General features: G+C 41.2%; 1 protein-coding gene across 4 annotated transcripts in view; it reads left to right on the top strand.

The window, feature by feature from the left end:
• CYRIB (CYFIP related Rac1 interactor B) overlaps positions 1 to 13,857 on the top strand; it is a 103,656-nt gene that overhangs the window by 78,372 nt on the left and 11,427 nt on the right. For all 4 annotated transcript variants that reach the window (XM_089517967.1, XM_089517969.1, XM_089517966.1 and 1 more), the window contains 6 exons: positions 6,122 to 6,204; positions 8,681 to 8,802; positions 9,834 to 9,939; positions 10,990 to 11,126; positions 13,081 to 13,158; positions 13,262 to 13,378. In XM_089517967.1, the coding sequence (XP_089374093.1) occupies positions 6,132 to 6,204; positions 8,681 to 8,802; positions 9,834 to 9,939; positions 10,990 to 11,126; positions 13,081 to 13,158; positions 13,262 to 13,378 (633 nt within the window). In that variant the 5' untranslated portion in view covers positions 6,122 to 6,131. The remainder of the gene's footprint in view (positions 1 to 6,121; positions 6,205 to 8,680; positions 8,803 to 9,833; positions 9,940 to 10,989; positions 11,127 to 13,080; positions 13,159 to 13,261; positions 13,379 to 13,857) is intronic.

Raw genomic sequence — 13,857 nt, 5'->3', positions numbered from 1 at the left:
GAGTAAAAATCGATGTTGCATGTAAATGTGTTTAAGTTGCCTGTTGATTTACTATGACCCCATCAATTTCATAGGGTTCTCTTAGGTGAGGAATACTCAAAGGTGATTTTGCCAGTTTCTTCCTCTGAAATATAGCCTACAGCACCTGATGTTCTCTGGCAATATCCCATCCAAGTACTAACTAGGGCTGACCCTGCTTAGCTTCCAAGATCAGATGGGGTTTTGTGCCTTTATGGTATTTAGTTACTAAATGGCAAAAACTAAACAAAGATGGAGCCATGTGGGTCTTCAGTGGGAGACACTTGCAAGATCCACATGGAAAACAATTTCATTTGCATAGCTGATGTTGATGTACTTCTGGATGGTTATCCACATTATTATGTAAGCCTGGCCTGCTTGTTTAAACTGGTACCCATTTATTCAATATGTTTATTTAAACTGGTATCAGTTTATATCCTAAGTTAATGATGAAAACACAGATAATAGCATTCCAGATAAATGAAGGGTAGAATGGCAAAAATAAGCACAGTTGGAGGAGGAGGACTAATCTGGTTATTTGGACTGTGTCATCTTATTATGGAAGGAGAGCCAGCCTGGTGTTGTGGTTTCAGCATTGGACAATGACTCTGGAGACGAGAGTTTGAATCCTGGCTCTGCCATGGAAGTCTGTTGGGTGACATTGGGCAAGCCACACTCTCTCATCCTCAGAGGATGGCAGTGGCAAACCCCCTCTGAAGAAAGTTGCCAAGAAAAGCCCATAATAGGGTCGCTGTAAGTTAGAAACAACTTGAAGGTACACAGCCACAGAACCTTAGTATGGACTCTGTTATTTTCTTGTGTGCCTTCAAGTCATTTCTGACTTACAGTGACCCTAAGGAGACCCTAACACACAGTGCCTTCATATGCGTTTTCAATCATTGTTATTGTATATTGGGTTTGTGGCAATCTATCTTGACTTTTCTTGTTCAATGTCTTACAATCCCCTTTCAGCAGTGAAATGCAACTTTAATCAAATTAATTATTTCTTGCAAACAAACAGTTTTTCTTGAACATAGTTCCTTTTCTCCTCTCTTAGTTTAAAACTGTCTGATCACAACATGGTAATACATTGAAAAGTTCTTCTGTGGACATTGTGCTTTCTCCAAGTGGAAAAGCACAACAGGAATTCTTTATCTCTTGTTTTTGTTTTGTTTTTTACCTCCAAGACACATGAGTCTGTGTCTCATTCATCAGCTGGGAACAAAATAGTTATTAATATGTCCTTATCCTTAAGGGGATTTATGTCTGCTTCTTCATTTTCAGTATTACATTCTGCAGTTTTGTTGCATTTTTTTCTGGCTTGAACCCAAACTGAAATGTGTCTGATGTTTTTAGCGTAAAGGCCATGCGTGCAAATCTTGTTTTGAAAATATGCCTTGGCTTTCCGCCTGTCTGATTTTGACATGGTGCTTTGCATCAGACAACCCCATAAGGCTGTAATGGACCGAGTCATTGTAATCAAATGTGGCGTTCCGTATGTCTTATTCTACGAAAGTAGGTCAAGTTAGAAACAGTGGTTCTTAGTGATTCCCACAACCTGTTTCACAGGGTCTGAGAAAGCTGATGTCTTAGAAAATGCTGAAAGGGGCATTATAAGACGCTGAACAAGAAAAGTCAAGAAATTATTGAAAGACAGTAATTAGAAACTGAAGCCAGAAAAATGCATCTAAATTTGACATATTCGTTTTAGACCCCAGAAGGGATCTTTGCTGTAATAGCCTGGTCTGACTAATGGTGTGACTTCACATGGCTGTAGGCATTTGGACTGCAGTTCCTTTATCAAATAATGTTTAACAATGAAAGCAAGCATGCAAACAAAAGCAAAGGAGTGAAATAAGTAGATAAATGTATTTCACCTTAGTAGGGGGGAAATAAGTAAGTCACTCTTCCTTGAAGACTAAAATAATACAATCCTCAAGATTTTTTTCTTCATAGTTGTCTCAAAAAATGTAGTGGTTGTAGAATGTGGTATTCATGTAATTTTGCCCTCTATTATTGAATGTCAACAAAAGGGCCATTCAACTTGATGAGGTATTAAAGAATGTCTCTTTAGCTATTCAGTATGATTCCTCCCTCCAGTTACATCAAAAAATGAACATATAGATGCCTACAATTTTTTTGTACAGATCAGTATTATCTTCTTGTGGTGGCTTCTTTTGTATCTATATAATGACCACAACTGACTTGTTTTTGTTTGAAGGCTGGAAAGAGCAAATGCAACCTCCCCCTCTCCCCTGCCAATTATTACCCTATAGTATTTCCATCAACTCCAGCCAGTATGGCCTGTGGTGACACAAATTGTAGTCCAAAATGGATTTCACCAGGTTGAAAAAGGCTGGGCTGGAGGGAAATCCTTTCCTTGTTTCTCTGTTACATCTGGACAGCTAAGTCAGCTTGATCAATGCAGTTTTGATCAATCTGCTTCATAAGACCAGGACATTTTCGCATTCAGTATAAGCTCCTGCTGTCGACATTTAAAGCCCTCCATGGGCTAGCCCCTCCTTACTTATCAGACCTTATTTCTCCTCACCTTCCCACTCGGGCCCTCCGTTCTGGTAGTCAGGGTCTGCTGTCCCAGTCCAGGATTTCCTCTGCCCCATCTTGGATTTGCCCCTTTTCACTCGCTGCCCCTCACTCCTGGAACCTTCTTCCCCCGCGAGCATCACCTCTTTAACCAGCTTCAAAATGGAGTTGAAGACCATCCTGTTTAGAGAAGCGTTCCCAGACATTGCATAATTGTCACTTGCTATTTGATGTTCTTTTGTTGCCTGTTTTATTGAATCATTTCCTGTATTGCTATGTATTTTATATGTATTACCCTACTAGTGAGGCAGGCTAGCTCCAACAGGCCTCCCTGGAAGAAGATTAACCATCCATTACGAAGCCAAGCCCTCCCTCCAGGCCATCTCCCCTGATCCAGGCCTTGGAGATAGAGAGGAACTGCTGGCCCTCATCCCCTTCCCCACCACCACTCCCTTCTCCTTTTGTGTCGTGTCTTTTTAGATTGTAAGCCTGAGGGCAGGGAACCATCCAATTAAAAAGATTGTATGTACAGCGCTGTGTAAATTTACAGCACTTTATAAATAAAGGTTAATAATAATAATAATAATAATTTGTTTCTTACACCCCTGGAATATATCCTGTATTTCTTGGAAGCTTGTATTGGTTGTTGACCAAATGTGATAAAGGCTTAGTGGTGCTGCCTAGCCTTGATGCCTTCATAGTGTTGCCTTGAAGATAATCACAAGATCATCCAGAGAGTGGTGCCAGTTAGATTTCTTCTCCTTATTAAGTGGATTATTTGTAAACCTTGTTTAGATGTACAGGGAAGCCATGGTTTTCTTTTACACTTGTAAATGGAACATACTGGTCTCATGTGGCAGACCCTACTCATCATGTAGAGAAGGCAGAGGTCACTTGATTTTGGCTTGTTCCCTCTAGCCGTAGTATACAAACTACTATTCCCTACATATAGATATATGCTTAGCTCAGTATTGAAATGTAGAAGCTTTTACTCTTCCTTTAAAATGGGAAACAGATGCTTTTTATAAGAGATGAAGAACAGGTGGCATGATCCCAAGATTTACTTACTATAATAGTGGCATGCTGTCTCTTTTATCTTGGAACCAGTACCATATAAATAGCCATACACTTGGGATCCCTTCTCTCCTGTGGTATGAGATACAAAATAAAACAAAACATGAGCAGGAGTTTCAAAGTAGAGCAGGAACTGTCTAACCACTGTTATGTGGGCAGCAGTGCTTCTGAAAATTGTTATAATTTTGTTAAAACTGTGGAGATATTTTCAAGCTACTCTTCATGTAAATCTGGTCAGCTGACACAGTGATTGATATGAACAACAGCCATGCTGAAGTTACATAAGATAATGTACTAGGAGGTTTAAAACCAATAAGAATCTATTGGTGTTAGGTGTTTAGTCCCTGAACTTTTAATGGTATAGTAAAATTGTACTTGATTTGATTTCAGATGTTAGAACATCTGTCAATTTAGACATAGTTAGAAATGCAGATATATAGGTGGATTACAAATGCATTGTGTTGTTTTTGAATTTGAGCAGAGTCCTTCAGTAGTATGGTAAATGATCAGATTTCTCTGTCACAAAAATCAAGGTACGTTTTTGAGTTTGCTGCCAGTAGGATCTGGATTTCGAAACCTCATTCAGAAAATGGAATTCCTAGATTAGCTCATTTTAATTAGTCTAATTTTACATTTAATTTAATGACTGTTGCTAAGTGTGGAGTCTTTTGAAAAGCTGTGTGTTCTCTTTCCATTTCTCTCAGATCACAGACAGGTGGAAGATTTGGAGATGTTGTAGTCTATTTCAGGGCATAAATATGTCTTGGCATGTTATTTTTGTCTTTCTATTGCAGAGCATTTTGATGCATGCTTTCACTGAAAGAATCTTAAAGCAGCCTCCATGGGTTTATGGAGGACCAGGTTATTCATCATTCACACATCAGTAATTACGCTTTGAACAGAAGATTTCATGTGCAGTACAAGCTATAGTCCCCTGACTTTCCAAGAATATCATTCTTTTCCACGTGATACTTTGGAGCACAGACTTGACACTTCGTTAAACTGTTAGCACTTGAGATTCTTAGATCTAAAATGAGGCATTTCTGTGGTGTCATCCATCTTAATGGACTCCTAGCACTTTACAAATGTAACTAGCATACCATAAAAAATAAATGCTGTGCATTGCACAGTTGAAATAAAGTGATTTTAGTGGTGAAATGTACAAACTGATTAAAGATCTGATAACACAGAAGAGTGTATTTTATCTGATACTTAACAGGGAATATTAATAAATATCTAACACGGATTTTTATCCACGGATTCAAGCTTCCACAGATTGAAAATATTCCAAAAAATATAAATTCCAACAAGCAAACCTTGACTTTGCCATATTATATAAGGCACATCATTTTACTATGCCATTGTATTTAATGGGACTTCAACATCTGTAAATATTGGTATCCACAGTGGGCCCTGGAACCAAACTCCAGCGGATAACAAGGGCCCACTGTATAAGTTATCACTTGCCTTCTGAAGAGGTACAATTTAGATGGAGATCAACTCTTTTCCGTTTGTGTGCTTTGTGAATCACCAGGTGCTTTGCAAACCAGCCCATTCTCATGTACCACCGAACTGAGATATTGATGTGGCAGTTACTTTGAGCACTTTGTATTTATTGTATTTTCCTAGCAAATGTAAACAGTCAAGGGTGAACACTTCTCTAAATAGCACAGATATTCAACTGAAAAAGTTGTAAGCTACTGAGAAAAAATAGCCTCACTGCAGTAAGAGAGAGAAATGTTTGAGTGAGATGGAAAGAGATGGAAATTCAGCTATGCTGAGTTGATATTGGCCAGGGAGGGGAACCTTTGGCCTTCAAAATGTTGTTCCAGCCAATTTAGTCCCAGCCAGCATGACCAGTGATCAAGGACTATGGAAATAATGATCAAACTACACCTGAGGCCCACAGCTGCCCTACCATTATACCTATTGAGAGTTTGGAATCTATTAAAATGCAGAAGAAAAGGCTATCAGATGTCATTCCCAACCACATACCTTCTGAAGTGAAACTAGGGAAGGAAGTGGCACTAAATCTGTCTGCTACAGAACTGAACTTTTGAAATGTGAATTTATGAGCATACGAGAAACATGACTGAGGAAACAAATAACGTAGTACTGTATTTGAAGAACACTGTGTTATTGATCCCTGAAGGAAATCCTTCCATCTTCTGTATCTTATGGCAAAATTTTCCTCAGTGTTATCAACACTTGGAATATAATAGCTAGTTAAATGGGCCATGCCAGAAACTGAAAGGATACCAGGAAACCTGCATGTTTTTCTTGCCTCTTAATTCTGTTCCTTTTTCCTAAAGAAAGTATGTATCTTTGTGAAGTCGAAGGCTTTCATGGCTGGCATCCATAGTTTTTTGTGGGTTTCTTGGGTTATGTGGCCATGTTTATTCCTGATGTTTATTCCTGACATTTCACCAGCATCTGTGGCTGGCATCTTCAGAGAATGTGTCTTTGTTCTTTCTTGTCTCAACAGATACCTTAACATGGGGAACCTTCTTAAAGTTTTGACGTGCACAGATCTTGAGCAGGGACCAAATTTTTTCCTCGATTTTGAAAGTAAGAACTGTTTTTAAGTATGCTATGAATAGTCCAGTGAATAGAAGCACAGTGTTAAGACAAACTGTGTGTGTTGCGCGGGGATTTTCTTTGCTTCTGTACTGATATGGGAGTAACAATAAAGGTAGCAGCACCTATGTGGGTTAAACAGGGCTTTGGTGGTTATGTTACTCCATTACAATGTATGAAGCTTTAGATTCTTCTGTAAATTTAATGTGTTATCTGTACTTCTTTGCCTCCTTAGATTTAAGCATAAGAATATGCTTCTTATCTTGATGCTTTGATTTCCCCTCACATCTTTGTACTATTATATATATCATGCCTTAGCAAGCAAAGATAAGTAAGCAAAGTAACTGCTTTATTCACCCATGGCATAGCTTTGCAGTAGCCCCTGGTAAGCTAGGGAGTCTCTAATTAAACATGGTTGGTGTTTCATCCAATCTTGAAAACTGTGCTTATCATTTAGAGCAGCCTGAATCTTTAACCAAGTTTTCAAACTAATTTAAGATCTGGGCATATTCAACAGATTGTCATAGCTTCCCAGTTTGAACAACGGAGGAAACTCTGGTTAGTTAGAGATTGCCAGGATGATTGAAGTAATAGATCATTTCCACATACAAAGGCATGTACATACTTCAGCTGACTATCCTGAGAAACAGTAATCAAATTGCGACCAGTGATTCCAATGTTGTTGTTTTCTTCACTATTACCTGAATAAGGGCCGGTTACAGACCAGCACTTTAGTGCGTGACGAGCACGCACTAGGGTTACAAAAGGGCGGTCTTCCGCACCGCCCTAACCCTAGTGCGTGCTCGTCACGCACTAAACGGCGGCGGCCCTTCCATATGGCTGCCGCCGTGAGGACATCACGGCCGCGCCGCCTCTAGACAGGGCGGCGCGGACGTGATGTCCTTGCTCCATGCCAGGGCGCTTAGTGCGCCCTGAACACGGAGCAGGAAGGAGCTCCGTTTCGGAGCTCCTTCCTGGTTTAGTCCGCTGGGCGCAGCCTTCAGACGGCTGCGCCCAACGGACTAAAAGAGAAAGGAGCCAAGCGGCCCCTTTCTCTTCTCCCCGCCGCCGCGGGGTGTCCTTGGGGCTTGAAGCCCCAGGGACACCCTTTTCAGGCTGTGGGGAAGCGGCGTTTTGCTGCTTCCCCGCAGCCTGAAAAGCGGCGGATCGGGGCCTCAGCGGCTGCCGTTCTGGCCACTGAGGCCCTGATACTCCAGGGAAAGGGCCGGGTCCAGACCCCCCCAAATGGGTGGTCTATAACCCGCCTCGGAGTTCTTTAAAATTCTGAGTTCTAGTTTTTAAAAATGGGTCTTTTTATAGTAAAATAGATCCTATGCTCACATGAATTGGAATGTTTTGCTATCTTATTTGGCTAACTTGTTTCTACAAGCCAATCATAGCCCAATAGTAGCATTGATAGAATCTTAGAGTTGGAAGGGCCATCCAGTCCAACCTCCTGCCATGCAGGAATACACAATCAAAGCACCCCTGTCAGATGGCCATCCAAACCTCCAAAGAAGGAGACTCCACCACACTCTGAGGGAGTGTGTTCCACTGTTGGACAGCTCTTTTGTCAGGAAGTTCTTCCTAATGTTGAGATTCCTCTTGAGATACATATAGTTCTTTTTATCTGAGTAGTCACATGCCCTTTCTCACCAGGGGCCACCTTTCAACTTCAGCCTGGTTTACAGAAATGCCACCTGATCCACATACTTTTTGTAATTAAACATAGGAACATACGAACCTGCTTCTTACTGAGCCAACCACTGACCCACATGGCCAGATGTTGTCAGCTCCACCTGATAGCTGTTTTCCAGGTCTGAGGGAGGATGCTACCAGAGATCTTTTAAATAGGAAATGCTAAAAGTTGTGACCTTCTGTGTGCAAAGCATGTGTTCTTCCACTGATCTGTAGCCTATAGTGGAAGTTACTTACCATTGAAAAGGTCAGGGGGCTGTATGCTAGCCTTTACTTCTGTTCTTTGGATTTTGTCATGTGTGTTTGCCAGTTCACATCTGACATGGGATTTCTCACGTATACAGTTGTGGTATTATGTACAATATTCTGTGGGCCTTTGCTTCACGCATAGAGCAGGGAACACCTTTCCTAAAACCTGTAAAGCTAACAATCTTTGTATTTTTGAAATCAATTTCATTGTTTGTATTATGAAAGGGTGAAACTCACCAAAAGTGATTTGAGAGACAAAAGAACAGCTTTTCAGCAGCCAAAAATCAACCAACTGGTTAAACAAACTGTTGGCAACTATGTATAAACAAGTAGATCAAGTGGTAGTTTTTTCAAATGCATTTATACATAAACACACAGATCACAAAAATACCTTTATAACAACTAAAATACAGTATATACATTTAAATATTATTTACACAATTGTGTCCAGCATTGATAGAGATGTATTTCAAAATCAGATAACTGTATATATGAACTAACATGCTCTCATATTGTTTAGATGCTCAACCTACAGAATCAGAAAAAGAAATTTATAATCAAGTTAATGTAGTGTTAAAGGATGCGGAAGGAATCCTGGAAGACTTGCAGTCATATAGAGGAGCCGGTCATGAAATACGAGAGGTAAAGCATTGCTGGATGGGGTCTTTGTAATCCATTCTTTGATATTGTCATACATAACGTTGGCACTTATAACATTGGCACTTTCCTCCAGATGAATGCCTTAAGAACTGCTAAGTTAATTTATGTTTTGGAATTAGGTTTGGGGTGGGGGCAGTGAACAGAATACAACATTGCTTAATAATGTAACATGATCTTGCATACAGAAGGTCCTAGGTTTAGGCTGATGTCTCCAGTTAAAAAGGATTCAGGCAGCAACTCTGGACAAAACATCAGTCAGAAACCTTGGAGAGCTGCTCGTAATAGCTTGAACAATAATCAGGCAATACAGAACTTTGAAAGTATCACAAGACTTGTTCATCAGCTGCTAGTGAGCTTCTGGAGTATTTCATGTTAGTGGAATGTTGAATCCAGTCCAGCTTTCAGACTGAGCTTTAAAGAATGGTCCAAGGCACTTGACCTATTTTGAAGATAGAGTTCAGCACATTGTATACCGTCTTTAAAATGTAGGGTTTGTATACAGCCTATAAAATATAGATTTTGTATACTGCCTTTGAAGTAAAGACCAAAGCCTGTAATGGATTCACTTTTCCATTGATATGGAAATCACTGATGCTGTCAGTAATACAGTGCGCCTCCATTCCATTCTTCCTTTCCCAATGGAATGAGCTCAGTTTTCATGTAGGACATATTGTCATGTAGAGTGAAAATTATGTAAGTGGACCTTTATCTTTAAGGCTGCTTTTCCAACCAGGGCCATGCTGGATGTGTCAGACTACAGTTTTTATTTTCCTCAATCAATATGTCTTGGTGTGAAGGAAATTGTAGTCTAACACATCTGAAAGGCATCAGGTTGAAGTCAGACTGCTTAACAGAATGCCCATTGAACTCACAGAATGAGATCACTGTCTCTGTTTTGTAGTCAAATTATTTGGTCATCCCTGCTTTTGCATGTACTGTATGTGAATATATATGTGGAAAGAAATGTATGTATCTTATAATGAAGCAAATATCCTTGGATTTACTCCCCCCAGGCAATACAGCATCCCGCTGATGAGAGGCTCCAGGAGAAGGCATGGGGTGCAGTTGTCCCTCTAGTGGGCAAACTAAAGAAATTCTATGAATTTTCTCAAAGGCTAGGTAAGTGGCAGTAGTTGTTAGGTGCTACAAGCTCTCTCTACAGTAACTGTTGTTGTTAACTGCCCTCAAGTTGACCTCAACTCACGGCAATCCTGTGGATGAGACATCTTCTTAACCTCCTGTCCTCAACTGCTCTGCTCAGGTCCTGAAGATTCAGGTCCCCATGGCCTCCCTGATTGAGTCTAGCTGTGTGTGTCCTTCACCTTGCCTAGCATTATTGTTATTTCTAATGGGTTATACCTTCTCATGATGTGGCCAAAATATGACAACCCGAGTGTCATTATCTTGTCTTCCAGAGAGAGTTCAGGCTTGAACTGTTCAGGGACCCATTTGTTTGTCCTTTTGGTTGTCTAGGAGATCCTCAGCACTCTTCTCCAGCACCACATTTCAATTGAGTTGATTTCTTCATATCTCCAGCTCTCCCATATGTACATGATGATGGGGAATACAATGGCTTAGATAATTCTAACCAAAGTTGTATATCTATACAGTTTAGGATCTTATCCAGTTCTTTTGTAGCTGCCCTTCCCATTCCTAGTCTCCTGATTTCTTGAGTATAGTTTCTGTTCTGGGCAATATTTGATCAAACATTGAACAGTATTTAATTTGGGCAGTAATACCTCATGAATATACATTCTAGATAATACAGGATGATTCAGAAAGAATGGTCCAAAAGTAAAGTGGTTTTTATTTGGTTTTGCACCATTCTTTTTGAATCACTATGTATTTCAGGAATCATTATGTGGTTGTTTAGACCAGGGTCCCAAAATCTCAAGTACAACTTCAACATGGTAGATTTGGATTAACTTACTCTAGTAGTGACTTGTAATAATAATGTGCTACCTGTGTTTGATACGGGAAACATATGTTGTTGGAACCATCCCACATTCTTCTCTGTTGTTTATGTTTTTGGAGTATTGTAGGCTATGTTATTTTACTGTTATATATAATTTCTGGATTGTGGCCTGTTCTTGTAACAGTCTGTATTCCAGGACATTTAGTGTTGACACTATTTTATATAACAGTTTCCCATGTTTTCCCCCAATGTAGAAGCTGCACTACGAGGTCTTCTTGGGGCCCTGACAAGCACGCCATACTCTCCCACACAGCACCTGGAGCGAGAGCAGGCTCTTGCGAAACAGTTTGCGGAAATCCTTCATTTTACACTTCGGTTTGATGAGCTGAAGGTAAATTGAGAATAATTCTAGAAGATGACTTAACCAATCACATAATAATAATAATAATATGTTTTATTTATAGACCGCTATTCCGCGATGATCATAGCGGTGTACAGTAAAATCGTAATACAATACAAAATACAGTTAAAGGAGGGAGAAGTCTCGTCCTTCAGACAGTCCCTGATGTTGCTGGGTCTGCCTGATGGCTCCCTCTGAGGCCGAGATGACAGTTGAGGAGGGAGGGGCCTCTTCCTTCAGGCAGTCCAAGATGTTGCTGGGTCTGCCTGATGGCTCCCTCTGAGGCCGAGATGACAGTTGAGGAGGGAGGGGCCTCTTCCTTCAGGCAGTCCAAGATGTTGCTGGTCTGCCTGATGGCTCCCTCTGAGGCCGAGATGACAGTTGAGGAGGGAGGGGCCTCTTCCTTCAGGCAGTCCAAGATGTTGCTGGGTCTGCCTGATGGCTCCCTCTGAGGCCGAGATGACAGTTGAGGAGGGAGGGGCCTCTTCCTTCAGGCAGTCCAAGATGTTGCTGGTCTGCCTGATGGCTCCCTCTGAGGCCGAGATGACAGTTGAGGAGGGAGGGGCCTCTTCCTTCAGGCAGTCCAAGATGTTGCTGGGTCTGCCTGATGGCTCCCTCTGAGGCCGAGATGACAGTTGAGGAGGGAGGGGCCTCTTCCTTCAGGCAGTCCAAGATGTTGCTGGGTCTGCCTGATCGCTCCCTCTGAGGCCGAGATGACAGTTGAGGAGGGAGGGGCCTCTTCCTTCAGGCAGTCCAAGATGTTGCTGGTCTGCCTGATGGCTCCCTCTGAGGCCGAGATGACAGTTGAGGAGGGAGGGGCCTCTTCCTTCAGGCAGTCCAAGATGTTGCTGGTCTGCCTGATGGCTCCCTCTGAGGCCGAGATGACAGTTGAGGAGGGAGGGGCCTCTTCCTTCAGGCAGTCCAAGATGTTGCTGGGTCTGCCTGATGGCTCCCTCTGAGGCCGAGATGACAGTTGAGGAGGGAGGGGCCTCTTCCTTCAGGCAGTCCAAGATGTTGCTGGGTCTGCCTGATCGCTCCCTCCATGAACACCAGTCATCTGCAACTACATGACACTATGTATTATGATACTCAATCAACCATCAGATGTTTCCCAGAGAAATCCCTTAACACCTTTTAGTCTCTGATGCTGATTGGCAGCCAAGGAAGGTTCACTCTGTCTTGAGCCGGGATAGTTTTCTCAACATGAGGCCTCTGACTTGATGGTTCAGGCTAGTCCCATCGCCACAAAACATTTTTAAAAGTCTGGTTGCTCAAACCACAGAGACCCATCTAATCCAGCATCCTGTTTGTCACAATAACAGAAGTTTCTGTAGTTCACACACAGGAATAGTTTAATATACTTGCAGTGCACCTTGAGCTACATGCCCTATTTGGAGTAGTAACTGGCACTTGTCTAGGCTGGCTGATGCATATTTTGGTTAGCATCCCATAACATATGATAGGCCAGTTATACAAGCTTCTGTTTGTACCCTGTTTTCCCCAAAATAAGACATACCCATAAAATAAGCTGTAGCAAGGTTTTAAAGCATTTGTGCAATATAAGCCGTACCCCGAAAATAAGACATAGTGATAGGCCCAGCGCAGAATGGAAGGGAGCGGAAAGATTGGGGCCAATGGTTCTAAAGGAAATGGAGTTGTAAGACATTCAGGATGGAATTCTGGGTTTGGAAAGTTATGACGAAGACAACAACTATATAAGACAGTGTCTTATTTTGGGGGAAACACGGTACTATGCAGGCTTAGGCCTAATACCATCTTCACTCTCCTGGTATAACTCTACTGGCAGACCCTAGAAGACATACAAATCCTCATTTCCAAGAGCATCATTGGTTTGAAAACTCAGACTCTTTTAGAATGAGATCAGGTGTATATGTTTGTTGTCAGGTTGTATTTATCTTTCATCCTTTCTTTTTCCCCTTTGTAGATGACAAATCCTGCAATTCAGAACGACTTCAGCTACTACAGAAGAACTTTGAGTCGTATGAGAATCAACAATGTTCCAGTAGGTGGCTTCCCTTTTGAACTGAAGAAAGTAATTTTTTTTGTCATCTTTGCATTGCTTGCCTATTCAGAACCAATAAAGACTGATTTTTATTTTTTGTTAGGCAGAAGGAGAAAATGAAGTAAATAATGAACTGGCGAACAGAATGTCTTTATTTTATGCTGAAGCAACACCCATGTTAAAAACCTTAAGTGATGCCACAACAAAATTTGTTTCAGAGGTATGTGTGCACTTTAAATTTTACAGCATTTTCAAAAATACAGTTATGATTTGGAAAATGAATACATTTGTTGCTGAAGTGTCCTTGTCCAGATTTGTTTTTTTTTTTTTTTGCATGAAATTGACATTATTTAGATAATTTGTCAAAACTTGTAGTTCATACCTCATAAAATTCCTACCATTGTTCTGTGAGAGCAACAAATATATTGTGTAGATGAGACAAGCAGTAAGAAGAAATCCACTTGGCTGTTATAAAACTTGTTTTGGGATAATGTAGGGTTCTGCCTATCCCTGTGCTGTCACCAACTGTGAGAACTTCCACTCATCACAACCACTGCCACCAAATGTGAGGGCTGTCGCTTATCCCCACCTCTGCCACCAGTGTGAGGACCTCTTCCTGTCCCTCCACTGTGTCCAACAACTGTGAGGACTTCCTGGAGGCCATTGTGGTTATTTTGTGAGATTTTATTTAACTTCTAT

The sequence above is a fragment of the Sceloporus occidentalis genome, unplaced genomic scaffold, assembly GCF_023333645.1.
Source record: "Sceloporus occidentalis isolate IW3139 unplaced genomic scaffold, rSceOcc1.0.p SCAF_3, whole genome shotgun sequence".
NCBI classification, from domain to species: Eukaryota; Metazoa; Chordata; class Lepidosauria; order Squamata; family Phrynosomatidae; genus Sceloporus; species Sceloporus occidentalis.
This window is presented reverse-complemented; position numbering and strand designations above follow the sequence as displayed.